The sequence below is a fragment of the Mastigoproctus giganteus genome, chromosome 1 (assembly GCF_048544385.1).
Source record: "Mastigoproctus giganteus isolate SK-2022 chromosome 1, ASM4854438v1, whole genome shotgun sequence".
Taxonomy (NCBI): Eukaryota; Metazoa; Arthropoda; class Arachnida; order Uropygi; family Thelyphonidae; genus Mastigoproctus; species Mastigoproctus giganteus.
The window spans coordinates 95,236,124-95,252,234 of NC_143575.1; the positions used below are offsets into that span (position 1 = coordinate 95,236,124).

The 16,111-nt window shown below is 36.8% G+C and overlaps 1 protein-coding gene across 1 annotated transcript in view; it reads right to left on the reverse strand.

Moving 5' to 3' along the window:
- The window catches only part of SCAP (SREBP cleavage activating protein), a 512,327-nt gene that overhangs the window by 61,037 nt on the left and 435,179 nt on the right, over nucleotides 1–16,111 (reverse strand). Inside the window, exons 23-24 of the mRNA XM_090380371.1 lie at nucleotides 9,901–10,002; nucleotides 9,401–9,573 (exon numbers count right to left, since the gene is read on the reverse strand). Coding sequence (XP_090236497.1) covers nucleotides 9,401–9,573; nucleotides 9,901–10,002 — 275 coding nt within the window. The remainder of the gene's footprint in view (nucleotides 1–9,400; nucleotides 9,574–9,900; nucleotides 10,003–16,111) is intronic.

Consider the following 16,111-nt stretch of genomic DNA (forward strand, 5'->3'; position numbering starts at 1 on the left):
GTACCATTCTTTCAAAAATTTTCCACATGCAGCTTGTGAGAGATATTGGCCTATAATTGTTAACCAAAGAAGGGCCTTTGCCTGGTTTTGGTATGGCAAGTATGAAAGAATAACGCCAGGAAAGCGGATAAGCATTTTCTGAGAAGATTCGATTACAGAAGATCAATAGGGTATGTAAGTCCTCTTCAAGTAATTGTTTTAGCATGATGTGATGTACGTCGTGTGGGCCGGCAGCACTATTTGAAGATTTATTTAAGGATTCCTTGAGTTCTGTTATATTAAATGGTTGATTGTATGGAATGAGAGTCGTGTGGAGAAGTTAATTTTGCGGAATTCTGCATCTGCATTGATGCGCTGAAAGGAGATGGAGTAGGAAGTAGAAGCAGATATTGTAGAGAATGATTGTGCTAGCGCATTGGCGATTTCCTTAGGTGCCGATAGATCTTTCCCATTCCAACAGAGTATTGGAGAGAGTGTCGAGTGAATTTTCCATTTAGCGCTTTAATTCTTCTCCAAATGAATCGTGGGTCAGTATCTTTGGTGATAGTTGAGGCAAATCAGATCCAGGAGTCATGTTTGACTTTTCTCCTAATCTGCCTTGCTTTGGCTTTAAGTCTTTTGTATTCTATTAGATTACTGGTTGTAGGAAACTTACGGAATTTGTTCCAAGCATGGTTTTTTCACGCTTGGCATCAGAACAATCTGTATTCCACCAGTTGTTATGGTGGGAGCACTTGTGAGGTCGTGACTTCGGAATTGAATTTTTAGCTGCATTTAGTATCTGACTGGTAATGTAGTTAGTTACGTTTTCAATTGGATGTTGCTGAACATAACTCCTGTCTAACTGGACCTGGGTAGAGTAGCTCTCCCAGTTTGCCTTCTTGAACTTCCAGGGGGATCGGTGCTCAAGATTTGCAGTTACCTGTGTTTGTAATGAGCAAAGGATTGGAAAGTGATCGCTGTTTAGAGGATAGTTTAGCACTGACCATGTCATGCTTGGAAGAATTGATGGTGAGCAGATTGACAAATCTATTGCAGAGGTAGATCCTGTAGATAGGTGAATATAAGTGGGAGATCCAGAATTTAGTATAGTTAGGTTGTTATTACTCATGAATGTTTTGATTAATTTGCCTCTTGTGTCAATCGCAGGTGACCCCCATAATGGATGGGGGCCATTGAAGTCACCAAAAAGGAAGATTGGAGATGGTAGTTGCATAACCAGATTATCAAGTTCTGTATTTGAAAATGGTTGAGAAGGGGAAATATATATAGAAGATAGGGTTGGTTCGTTGTTGGGTTTTATTGGCGCATTAGCAACTAAGGCTATAATGTGCCAAAACCAGGTGATATATAAAAATTTTAATTTCACTGACCTAATTACTTAGGTCACCATGTCAAGATATAAAATAACAATGGTATAAAACATAAAAAAGATAAATCAATAAAGAAATAACAATAACATGTAAATTTTAAATACAAGTAAAAACCTTTATTGATTTAAAATAGCTAAAAACAACAAACACATTGTCATTGTCGGATAAAATCTGACTGAGTGTATACGGCTCGGTCAGATGATTAAAAGCGCTAAAACGGATATTGCTAAAATCTGGACAGTCAATTAAAATGTGTCTATTTGATAAAATTGTGCCACAGGACTCAAACATAGGAGGGTCATCAGCCCTCAGCAAAAACGAATGAGTCAAATGACTATGTCCTATGCGGGTCCGGGCAAGAACAACTTCCTCCTTACGATTCGTGCGCAGACTAGACTGCCACGGTTCAATTACAGGCTTTATACGTTATAATTTATTCGTGGTCTGTCTATTCCACGAATCCTGCCATTGGGAGTGTATCTTCTGGTGTATTATTTGCCTGTAGTCTGTATAGGGGACTGACAGCAGAAATTATTACTGGGAATTGCTGATTTGGCTGCGTCGTCAGCCAAATCATTTCCCCTAATTCCAATGTGGCTGGGAATCCAGCAGAAGCTGATATCATATTCACGTTCATGGAGAAAGTGAATCTTCTGCTGAATGCAAGACAGAGAAGATAGGGTAATTGATATACCGATTGAAATACGTGCTGCCACAGCTTCTAGACTAGTTTGTAACTGAATTTGCCTGGACGGTATGTTTGATTTTATAAGCACAGCTACTCCTCCACGAGCAGGAGACTCCGAAATCCTGTCTTTTCTATATATTGCATAGTTTGTAAATTTTGGTGAAGCTTGAGATAATAAGAAAGTTTCTTGTAGACATACTCCGATCGGATTATATTGAATCAGTAAATCTTTTAGGTCGTCAGAATTGCTTCTTAGTCCTCTGCAGTTCCACTGTATGATATTAGACATTATTTGAGTTTAGTTGATTCATTAGTTTAGTTTAGTTTAGGTGGATTGGTCTGACTGTTTTTTAGAAGTGGGGCATTTCGGTCTGTCTTGCTTTATTTTATCTTTTTTCGGGAAATAGGGCTGTACAGAATCCATGGTGTAATTTGCCCGGAGTTCCAAAATGGGCTCCACATTATCTAAATGCTCATCTACTTCCATACTGTTGGTGGAAGTTTCCATTTGTTTTGAACCTGTGTCAGATTTCGTTTGCTCTGTGTCATATGGGACCGATGGAGTATCACTAGGGATACTGATTGGCGTATTTGTAGCTTTGCTAGTTTTATTTTGAGGATTTTCTTTTTCTGAATTTGAAAGAGTAGAATTAAGCCAATTAGCCATAGAGGTATGAGGCAGAATTGATACATCTGTTTGTGCTCCAGTAGATACATAGTTTCTAGTGCGAACAGCATAGGATCAACTGCTAGGCATGCTCAACATAACTTGCCCACGTGCCTCAGGAAATGTAACTTTATATTCTATTTTATATTTTTTAATTTTTTTCCCTGTAATCCGTAATTCACAAGATTTGGAAAAGGCAGGGTGATTCCCCTTGCAGTTTGGACACGCAGGGGCTGTGGCTGAGCAATCGGCTTGAGTATGCTCTTTAGATCCGCAGATGGGACAGATGGCGTCACCTCTACATGCCTGCTGTGAATGACCATATTTCTGGCATTTGAAGCAACGAACGGGATTCAGAATATATGGTCAAATACGACAATTCAAATAGCCAGCTTTGATTGAGGATGGTAAGTCTGGAGTACTGAATGTTAAAATGATGGTTCTAGTTGGAGTTAGATTTACATCTTTTTTATTCATGATTCTTTTTACACTTGTTACCTTTTAACTACTAAGTTCTTGGAGTAGTTCTTCTTTGGAGACTGTAATTAGGTCGCACTCACTGATCACACCTCTTGACGAATTTAAGGTTCTGTGGGGAGTAACTGATACTGTCAGCCCCCCAAATGATGTGTGTTTAACAGCCGCTTAGAATGTTTTGAGGTGGCTGTTTCGATCAGGAGGTCTCCAGATTGAGATTGTAGTCGCTTCACCATTTTTGGTGACCCTGCAATAGATTCTAAACACTTTTGTATCAAGAATGGTGATAACTTTCATACAGGTTGGGCAGATAACGAATGCACCACCAAGAAATTCGCTATATCATTTTGACACTTTGCTTCCCTTCGAAGCCTTTTTGAGTGAACAGAGTCATGGTCAATGTCAGAAGTTTCTTGTCTTGAGCTCAATGACTCTAAAGGTGGATAACTATTTGTATCCATGTTAGCTCCTTTTGGCCCTGGGGGTTTACCTTTACCGCCCAGGTTACCAGGCCCGCCACGGGGAAGCAGGAGCAGTGCCACTTGTGGCCAAGCGAAATTACAGAAAAAGATACTTTCTTTCTTCTGGGCTCACTTCTTAGTGTTTTTAAGAAAATGAAGCTACTTAACGAAAAAGTTTAATAAGTAAGGGAGAAAACAAAAGAGAACCTAGTCACTTACCAAAAAACGCTCTGTAATCACACGAGAATCGCCTGGCCACGGAAATGCTTTACACCCGGGGCCAATTCCACTGTAAAATGCACTTCATTAACATAACATAACATAATGCGCCAAAGTTGGTGCATTATGTTGTCTCTGTCACGTAAAATCTGACCGAGTGTTAAATGGTTCAGCCAGATTATTAAAGGTGCTAAAAAAATGTTTCTTTGGAAACAGGATATTCGATAAAAATGTGATGAACAGTTAAAATAGCATTATACATCTCATATGGGTGGTGCTGTGATACCGGAGGTGAAAGGATGCATCAGCACGAAACTCCGCTTGATGTAAACTGTAGACAGTGACCAATGCCGGCAGTGAGAATTTCTCGGATTTTCCGGCTTCAAAAACAATAGATTTTGTCTTCTTCAAGTTGTGTACAGATGAAAACAACTAGTATTATTCAGGTAAGATTGTTAGTTATAGTTGTTTTTAGCTTGTTGGTTTTTTGAAAGCATTTACATACAGTACGATTGGTACAGTGTTAGAGGTCCTACCATTGCAGATTGTGATATTGCAATGCCTCAAAATTCCAAAAATTGGGATAAATTTGTTGAGATATATATATATCTGCATATACTTTAATTTGTTTGATCATTTTCCCGCCAAAATGAAAAAAAACTGCATACTGGATTTTATAAAAATACCTTAAATTATTTCCCTTGATATAAGGAACATTATAATAACAGCACGATGTCTGGCGAAAACCAAAACTCAAGGGGAGAAGAAGCAAAAAATATCGATCGCAATCTTGACTTATGGTGAGGATCTCCCTGATTGTGAGATAGAGATGCTTACAGAAGGAACCCCATACAATGAAGAAACTACAAATGACAACTTAGAAGCTTGCCCCTTGGCCACCTTAGTGTAAAAAGGCAAAAACCAAATGGAAAATACAGATCAAAAGGATTATAATTTAGACCCAGAGATAACAAAAACAGAGGAGGAGAGGAAATTTCAGCTTATAAATCAAATAGAGGATCCCATAGATACTGTTCCTAGAAGAATTTCTTTATAAACAGACAAATATGATTATATCTGCAGCAAGATTGCAGATGGTGAGCTGCTGGTCTGTTTTGGATACAGAATTTTGAATACAGAAAACAAAGTATTGAAAGCAAAAGAAGAAACAGTGACTAAAGATAATAATAATTATAAAGAAATAAATACTTTGACTTACGCCCAAGTAGCAAGGGCCACGAAAGCAGATTCGTCACAAACTAAACAAACCAACAATAAGAGTAAGGAAATACCAAAGGCAAAAGAAACAAAAATAATCATTATAAAGGCTAAGCCTGACTCTACATACAAATCCTGCCAGACAGTCAGGGATACTGTCATGACAAAATTAAAACCTCATTTGAAAGAAATAAAAGTGAATAACATGAGAAAAATAAAAGATAATGGAGTTTAAATTGAAGTAACAAATAAAGAGGATGTTAAAAAGATTGAAACCAACCCAGAGGTGGTAAAACTGGGACTGCAAACAGAAAAGCCAAGGGGCAGGAACCCCAACATCATTATATTTGACATCCCTGAGACAACTCTGGAAATAGATCTTATGTTGGATTTCTACAAAAAAAAAAACTTTATCAATATAATGGAACTCGACGAGTTTGCCAAAGAATTTCTTCTAAAAAGAGGAACAAAAAACAAAAGAAGTGGGGAATTCAATGTCATTGTGGAAGTGTCACCCAGAATTTGGAAAAACCTACAAGGACAGCAAAGAGTCTACACTGGCTGGACCAGTGTAGACTGGTCCAGTCTGTATAGGAAAGAATTCAGGGAATTCTTTCCTATACAGAAGTGCTTTAACTGTCATAAATATGGCCACTGCCATAGACGGCAGTCAGAATTCCCCTGTCTGTGGCCTCTGTGCAGTCACTGGCCATGATTACAAGAACTGCCAAAATAAAAATCAGCAGCCAAGATGTGCTACCTGTAAAGTACCACGGCTGACTGACTATGTACATAGTATTAGGGATGATAACTGCCCCTATTATAAAAAAACAAATGGTAAAAATTATACAATCTAGAACCAACAATGGCCAGATTGAAAACATAGATGTGACTAGGGCTCTAAATCTTGTCCAATTGAATGCTCAAACAGCAAAAGCTGTTGCAGATCAGATCAAATTCAAATTGGAAGAAAATAATATCGATATCTTGGTACTTCAAGAGTCCTACACACATATGGGTAGGCTTCAAGGATATCCAAGAGGCTATAAAATAATAGAATACACCTTAGGTGTCCCTTCTACAGAAATGGTAGTTAAAAAATACTGACCTTTCAGTCACAAAGGTGGGTCATCTCTGCTCTCCAGTGGCAGCATGTGCCCGTATCACCAGTGCTGTAGGATAGTTTTACATTATTTCACTATATTCTAGACCAGGTGAAGATATAAATCCAGCTTTGAATGCCTACAAGCAGCCACAGACTTGCTACCTACTGCAAATATCATAGTGTGTGCTGATGTCAACTGCCGATCAGCTTTATGGCAAAACCGCATGGAAGACAGAGCAGGCACACACAATGGCCAGATACGTTCAGACTATATAGCTACCTAACCCTTTCAAGTGCTAAACCAACCAAATAACTCCCAACCTTTAGCAGTAGCATGTGGGAGAGTGACACTGACGTTACTCTTGCCACCAATTCAATAGCTTATAAAATTACAGACTGGTGTGTCCAGCCAGTCTGGGTGGTCTAATGGTAGTGATTTGAAACAATATAACAGACATATATGGCTTCAAAAAGACTTGGATTGGGAACAGACATTCTAGAGTCATATAAGTTAGGGAGAGAGGAACTAAATATTGTTATAGATGAAAAATACTTAGAGGTAATGATTCAGTGAGATATTAAATTATTAAATTTTACATGCAGTTTAAACAAGAAGCTAGGAAGGTACATGGTGTCCTGTCCATTATCTCTCTATACAAGAAAATGGTTAGACTCCATGTGGAATATTGTATTCAGGTCTGGAGACCATGCCTAGGGGAAAAACCCTACTAGAGAGGGCCATCTGACAACCAGATATCTAAGGGGGGGGGGATATGGCTGAGGTGTATTAGGCACTGAAGGAGTTAAGTAAAATGAATTAGTAATGTCTGTTCACCATACAGGTGAAACAAGAACAAAGAAGCACAAATATAAAATTTCAGGGTATAACCAATATTGTATCTCATGAAGTTCACCTACCAACAGCTAACAAACTAAATGAATATTTTGCATCGACATTCACACATGAGGAGTTATTTAGCGAAGGGAAAGCTAGAGGTATATTCAACTCTAGCAGTAAGCTAGAGAATCTTGTAATAACTGAGAGTAAAGTGGAGGAGAAATTGTTGAAGATAAACACAAGAAAGGCACCCGGGGTGGATGGGATCTATCCAGTTATATTAAAGTAGGCAGCAGAGGAAGTAAGCAAACCCCTAGCCATAATTATGAGAGCTTCCTTGGACTCAGGGGAGGTACCCACAGACTGGAGATGTGCAAATGTGACCCCAATTCACAAAGGAGGATCAAAGGCTGATACAAGTAATTATAGACCTGTGAGTTTAACTTCTGTTCCAGGAAAATTAATGGAGGCACTAGTTAAAGAAGCATTGCAGGATCATTTAGACAAGACTGCAGTTATAGCTCGGACACAGCATGGTTTTGTTAGGGGGAAGTCTTGCCTGACCAATTTGATTGGATACTATGATGCAGTCACAAAGGAACTGGATGCAGGGAATAACTTTGATATTATATACTTGGATCTTAGAAAGGCTTTTGATACTGTTGCACATGGAAGACTGCTGCACAAATTGGAGCAGTGTGACATTGGAGGCAAATTGCTGCTGTGGATAAAGGGGTGGCTGAGGGGGAGAAGACAGAGAGTGGTAATCAATGGATACTGCTCGTCGTGGACTAATGTTATTAGTGGAGTCCCTCAGGGCTCAGTGTTGAGTCCATTATTGTTTTCTGTATTCATAAATGATATTGATGATGGTATATCAAGCTTAATGTCAAAGTTTGCAGACGATACAAAGGTAGGCAGGGTTGTCAAGGACACTACTGACACTATGCTGCTGCAACAGGATCTGGAAAGGTTGAGCAGATGGGCTGAGAGGTGGCAAATGAAGTTTAACATTGACAAATGTAAAGTACTGCACATGGGAAACAGCAACCCCAGAGCAACGTATCAACTCTGTGGTACTACACTGACAGTGGTAGAGAATGAAAGGGAACTGGGGGTGGTTGTGCAGGCAGATATGAAGTTCTCTGAGCAGTGCAGATAGGCTGCAAGAGTAGCTCATAGTGTATTGTCAATGATATATAGGAATTTTTCTAGCAGGGATAAGGAGGTGATTATTCCCTTGTATAAGGCAATGGTCAGGCCACACCTAGAGTACTGTATACAGGTCTGGAGGCCGCATTTCAAGAAGGATGTAGAGATGCTGGAACGAGTACAGAGAAGGGCAACAAGATATTAGTGAATGGAACAAAGGGGTGCTCTTACGAAGAAAGGCTTAAGTTTTGCAAATTACAGTGTCTGGAGACTAGGCACCAGCGAGGTGATCTGATAGAGGTGTATAAGGCCTTGAATGGTTTGAGCATGCTCGATGCTGATGAGATTCTTCCTCTTGCTCAGAATAATCACCTGAGAGGGCATAAATTGAAATTGAGGAAAGACAGATGTAGAATAGACGTGCAGAAATTTGCCTTTAGCCAGCGGGTGGTTGGTTGGTGGAACAGACTTCCATCCCTTGTCGTGGAAGTTGATAGCCTAAATAAGTTTAAGGCTCAGCTGGACAGGTATTTTGAACGAACAGAGGGGTGAAGTGGAAGTGGTTTCTTTTTTTGGCTGATGCTGCATAAGCTTGCTTTCTTGCATCAAATGCCTCTACTAATGCTAATGCTAACAGCAGTAAACAATGGAATAAGTTGCTTCCCTACATGACAGACACAGTGAAGTTCAAAGCAGAATTGGATGATTACTTTGCAGGAATGGGATAGTAAGAATATATATATTTTTTGGCTGATGCAGAAGAGTCCTTAATACTAATAGCTATAAATGTCTGGAGATGTACTGTTATGTGCTAAACTGATATTACCACCTAAAACATGCAACTTCCGACTAAAGGATTACTGTTATAATGTGGTAGTCATATACACTAATGAAATGAAATTAAAAAATAAAGACTTTGCAGACAACCATTAAATTAAAACTTTCTGCATTAAAAAATTTCGTTAAAGTTATGAATTTCTTTGCTATTTACTAGAAGGATAAGTTCAGTCTTTCAATAGCATTAATTTTGCCCATACTGTGTTAAGACAACTTTCCAATCTACGGCAAGGTCAAAGCCGCTTCAGTTATAGATGTCTGTGATAAAAATTTCCAAACAAACTAAGCACCACTTCAAGATTAAGTCTTTGAAAATAAAAATATTTAACAAAATATAAAATCAGAAAACAACAACTTAATAATACCTTTACAAGGTGATCTTGACTTCCTGTAACAACATGTCCTCCATCCACTACAAGAGCAGTGATTGGCTGGCTATGGGCACGGATACTATTCATCCACAAACATTGTACATTTTCACTAGAATTAGCATCATTAATAAATGGGACTGAACGACTGATGTCTTCATTTGTGAATGCTAATATGATAAAGAATTAATGTATATATATATATATATAATCCAATTAATCCAAAATTAAATAGACAAATATAAATTAATAAAAATATATATTAAAAATAAATAAGAAAAATTGTAGGAAAGCTAACATCAGTGGCAGCAGAAAAGCACAATCCACTACATGTTGCTTATAATAAGCTAAATTAAAATATGATATTTGCCAGTAGCATGGCAAACTAGTAGAATGAAAATGAACTTAATCAAATAAAATAACATAACAATAACAGAAAGATATATAGGGGGGATAAAGAAGAAGAGGGTAGTGTTGAAGCAATGTTCCTAAAATACTATGAGCACGGATAATATTCATCCACAAACATTGTACATTTTCACTAGAATTAGCATCATTAATAAATGGGACTGAACGACTGATGTCTTCATTTGTGAATGCTAATATGATAAAGAATTAATGTATATATATATATATAATCCAATTAATCCAAAATTAAATAGACAAATATAAATTAATAAAAATATATATTAAAAATAAATAAGAAAAATTGTAGGAAAGCTAACATCAGTGGCAGCAGAAAAGCACAATCCACTACATGTTGCTTATAATAAGCTAAATTAAAATATGATATTTGCCAGTAGCATGGCAAACCAGTAGAATGAAAATGAACTTAATCAAATAAAATAACATAACAATAACAGAAAGATATATAGGGGGGGGGATAAAGAAGAAGAGGGTAGTGTTGAAGCAATGTTCCTAAAATACTTTAGGAACTTTTAGAAAAGAATAGAAAATTAAGCAAATTAAAAGAAATTTAGCGGCGCCACCCTGAAGGCACCCGTTTCCAAATTATGTGAAATCTCACTAAGGTGGAAACGTAGACTAACAACATTACATGACCAATTATAAACTGAAATGAAGTGAAATGAAATAAAATAGTCTGACCATTATGCCCCATCTCGACAGAGGACCACAAGGCCAATAAGTCAGAGAATCACTGCATTTCGAACGCTAACCAAATCCATGCAACGATACTAAGATCAGACCGCTGATGCAATAGATCTGTATAGTCCTTATGTCCGGTGGTCCTTATGCAGCAAAAAATAATAAAACAGAAAGCCTAGTACTCGCATGGCCAAACCACACCACTGACAAAACAATAGTTGAACTGAAAATATATAGAAACAAATTAGGCTATAGATGGCGGTAGGAACGCAGCATTAGCAGATCGTCATGCTACCCCCATATGAATATAATCCAATTAATTCAAAATTAAATAGATAAATATAAATTAATAAAAATATATATTAAAAATAAATAAGAAAAATAGTAGGAAAGCTAACATCAGTGGCAGCAGAAAAGCACAATCCACTACATGTTGCCTATTGCAAGCTAAATTAAAATAGGATATTTGCCAGTAGCAGGGGAAACCAATAGAGTGAAAATGAACTTAACCAAATAAAATAACACAACAATAACAGAAAGATATATATAAGGGGGATAAAGAAGAAGAGAGTAGTGTCGAAGCAATGTTCCTAAAATAATTTAGAAAATTAAGCCAATTAAAAGAAATTTAGCGGCGCCTCCTGAAGGCACCCATTTCCGAATTATGTGAAATCTCACTAAGGCGAAAAAGTAGAATAACAACATTACATGACCAATTATAAAATGAAATGAAATGAAATAAAGTCTGACCATTATGCCCCATCTAGTAGTGGATTGTGCTTTTCTGCTGCCACTGATGTTAGCTTACCTACTATTTTTCTTATTTATTTTTAATATATATTTTTATTAATTTATATTTGTCTATTTTATTTTGGATTAATTGGATTATATTCATATGGGGGTAGCATGACGATCTGCTAATGCTGCATTCATACAGCCATCTATAACCTAATTTGTTTCTATATATTTTCAGTTCAACTATCGTTTTGTCAATGGTGTGCTTTGGCCATGCGAGTACTAGGCTTTCTGTTTTATTATTTTTCACTGCATAAGGCCCACCACTATGCAAATCTATTGCATCGGCGGTCTGATCTTAGTATCATTCCGTCGTTACATGGATTTGTTTAGCGTTCGAAATGCAGTGATTCCCTGACTATTACTGGCTCCGTGGTCCTCTGTCGAGATGGAGCATAATGGTCAGACAATTTTATTTTATTTCATTTCATTTTTAAGGTCATGTAATGTTGTTAGTCTACGTTTCCACCTTAGTGAGATTTCACATAATTCGGAAATGAGTGACTTCAAGGGGCACCACTAAATTTCTTTTAATTGGCTTAATTTTCTAAATTATTTTAGGAATGTTGCTTCAATACTATCCACTTCTTCTTTATCCCCCCCCCATATAAATATCTTTCTGTTATTGTTATGTTATTTTATTTGGTTAAGTTCATTTTCATTCTATTGGTTTGCCATGCTACTGGCAAATATCCTATTTTAATTTAGCTTATATATATATATCAACAGTCAAAATACTGAATGAAATTTACAAACCACAATTATCAAATTGCAGAATTGTAAAGAACACTTTTAATGTATTCACGGGATTTTATATGTGCAAATGTTTAAAAGCTGATATTCATAAAGACTGAACACACTTTTATACAATGTGACTTTATTATTTTAGTTTACTGAAATTACAAAATGCGATAGTATACTCTAATACACAATATATATTCATTGTGCTGAACTAATTGTTTTATAGGTAACATTTCTGAATCTGTTTTTGTATTTGATAATCACATGCCATATAAAATAAAAGAACATACGCATAACTTGAATGAATAAATGAATAAAATGATGTGCTTCAAAAATAAATAAGACTAACCGAGTAAATTTATAAATAAATAATTTATTAATTATGTTATTATATATCTATCAACTTTTAGAAATAAGAAACCAGAAAATGTTTAATGCAAATTGGCATTCAGATGGAAGAAACTGGAAAGTGCAGAGTTTTACTAAAAGTGCATTTTAAGCTTTATCATAAACCCAAAGATTACTTGGTTACAAAAGGCACCTGGGACCAAGAAGTCTTTGACATTAATATGAGGTTTAAGATACATTTTATGCACACAGAGGTAGAGTGGATTATATTGTATTAATAAGTTCTATATGTCAAAGTTCACTGCAGGAACCTCAACAATCTGTTTCTATGAAGATGATCTACATCTATCAGTTTGTTACTTTTTTATTGGATTTTTCTCTTTCAAATCCAGGGAGAAAATGGCTTTGACAGAACATCAGCAAATATTCTCACATTTCCTGGAGCTAGCAGTGAACCTTCACATTTGGAAATTCCGAGTATCCAGGGAAAATACTCTGTGTGGGTATAATATCTGAATCCACAAGTGGTACAGAAAGGATAAACTCTGCATGCAGCTTAGGAGTCTAAATTTCTGGCATATATATATGGGGTTTTGGAATATAAGGTCAGTTGAGATATCCAGCTTTAACAGATATTGGGGATTTAGCTAGTTGTTTTTGGTGGTGGCTCTACAGTAAGCTTACATATTTTTCTCTTTAAAATTCAGGGACAAAAAAAATGGCTTTGACAGATCATCAGAGTGGACATATGCACCTTCAAATCAAAACGAATCACAAAGTGAGCAATTATGAGAAATGAGAACAGTGCGGGCAGAGAAAACCAAGAGTTAGGGATTCTACCAGAAAAGTAAACGGCATCAGAAGATTATACATGGACACAGACACTATAAACTGAGAGCATGTATAATTTTAAAATGAATTAAATGGAAATTAAAGTTTTTGGAGTTATAGATCTGCCTGCAGATAATGTTCCATTAATTTGTCTATTGTTTATGTATTTAAATAGCTGAAGTAAAAGTTGTGGTCAGGGAAGCAAATATCTGATGACTTCTAGAGAATTGCCTATAAGTCAAGTGGATTAATTGGTGGGCTTGTGAAAATTATTTTAAAGATATACAGTAAACTCTCAATTTAACGGACCGGACAAATAATAACACAGTAATGTACATATTAATCTCGACCATATTATTTTTTTTTAGGTTATACAAAACTTCAGTGTTATTATTAATTAAAAATTAATAATAATTACCTATTTCCATTATTGTTTTGATAATTACCTACTTTTATTTTTATAATCAAATTCAGGAAATTGTTTTTTTATTCTTTCTGAAAACGTGTTCAAATAGCTGTTTTCCCAGATTACAGATAACAGTAGGCGGTAACTTGAGAACTGAACATGACTCGGGACACTGAACTGCAGGTCTACCAACTCGCTTTGTTTCAGTCTCAGTCTGCCTAAAGCTATTGTGTGGTTAGGTTGTATACAGTGTTTCTGTGATTTCTGAATTGCGATTTTATTCATGACTGAATTGTGATTTTATTCATTAAATAATTTTGCAATCCTTACAATTTAAAATGGCATCAAGAGGAGTTAATATTGTACAATAAACTGCAACATTATATTGTACAGTACTGTATATTGTATTAAAGCTTTTTTTTTTAGATTAAGAACAGTAAAAATGCCCTCCCCAGGGTACATTTAATTTAACAGACACCCCTTCTCCCCTATTAGTCCATTAAATCGAGGGTTTACTGTACTTTGAAATGTAAATAACAGATGATGGGCTCACCACGATGTCATCAAACTCAAAAACTGTAACACATGCTAAATGGCATAGTAGTTGGGTGGAGAGGGGAGGAAATTAGAGACCTTCTTCACCCCACCCCTGCGTCATTTAGTATGTGTAAAAGAACATGATTTTGGATGGCTAATACTTACATTTTTCTTAATGGAAGTTTAAATTCATGTTTCACTCCAGAGCAAAGCTCTTGTTACCCCCATCTCTTTTATCATACATTATGATTCTGGCCTCTTGAGGGAAGGCATTACAGTGTTAGTTGTCTGATGGCACCGGGGGTTTCCCCCCTATCTCCGTGTTGTATTCTTTGTAAGCGACACAGAACTCTGTGGAGGCCAGAGATTTAAAAAGTGTATGGGGGAGTGGTTTGTTCTGTAGTGTTATGTTCTGTTGTTTTCTGACCATTTAGCCATTGGGCCCTAATTTGGACCCACCATTGACCACACTTTGCCACGAGGAGGCAGGTCAGGCACCCAGTAGATTATTTAAGTACTCTGGTGGCAGGTCCCGCCACCTATTTTCCGAGGATTTCAGTGGCAAGGCCTAAAAAAAGGGGGATGAACACTAGAATTTAGAAAGGCTGAAAGAGGTTTACGAGAAAGCGGTTGAATTTTTTGACGCTGATTACAATTTGACGGCATTAATAGGGGTGTACTCAGTCGGTTTAGTTAGAGTGGTGGGGAGACTGGAGGGAAATAGGTAGAAGGATGGGGATGATAGAGTAGGCATCCCCAAAGAGTTCAGCAGGGACAAGGCGCACCAGGCAAAGTATGGGGGAGGGGTTTTAAAGGGAAATGGGTTAGAGTACAAAGTTCAGTTTGCCAAATGGAGAGTTGGCAGCAAAGCCGCAGTATGTCTTCACTGGTGATGGTTGTCAGGTCTGTGTCTTGTCGAATCCGGTAGGAAGGTCAAACTGCCCATCCTGCTCTGGCTGTGGGATATGTTAGCTAGCAGTGTGGAACCCACCAGGTGGGGTGGGGGAAAGAGAGACACATTTATTTCATTCATAATCCGCATTCTCATTCTACTTGCATTCTATTTTTATACCCCCTCCTCGTTAGGCTATACAGTCCATTCCGGTTATTTGGGACACATCGGGACTAGTGCATTTTGGCCCGATTAAGCGGCTGCCCCAATTATCTGAATGTTCACGTAAATAGTTAAAAATACAATGTAAACCCCCCCACCCTTTTACAATTGGTTCAGTGTACAATCAAATCATGTTACGACAAACTCACAATAGTAAAGTACTGTTCACTATACGATGTGTAGTAAGCCCGGTCATTGTGATCACGTTTGTGAACTGAATTTTAATTCAATTAAACAGCGATTCTAATTAGAGAAAATAGGAGGAATATTATCCACAGGCTATAAAAGCAAAGATATATTAAACACAAATTTCCCTTTTATTACCTTACCAAGTAAAAAATTAAATGATACGTGAAAATCGGAAAAGTATATGTGATAATCGGAATAATTAATACGTACTGTAATATGTACAAACAAACTAGTTGACATTTCTGTTCACTGACATTTGTGGGTGGGGGTTAAAATTTAAAACAGTAAAATGATAAGCAATCAATAAAAAAGAACACAGCACACACAAATTGCAAGTAACACGATAGGCGCAAGTGAGCACGGAGTAACGAGTTACAAAGCTTTAAAAATAGGAATGAAGAGAATATCTTAAAATTAATTTTTTTATATGATTGAAGATTTCATGGAAGTGTAAACACATTTCGCCATAATAACCCACAGAATTCCAGCTGTCAGTATTATCGCAAATTCAATAAGATCGAGTTTACTATCCATTTATGATAGATTTCACTAACAGAAAAGCCCAATAAACAGGTGACTACTAATTGTTTTTATTGATTTATGGTTGTGACCTCCAAATTTCGACCAAACCATGTGGTAC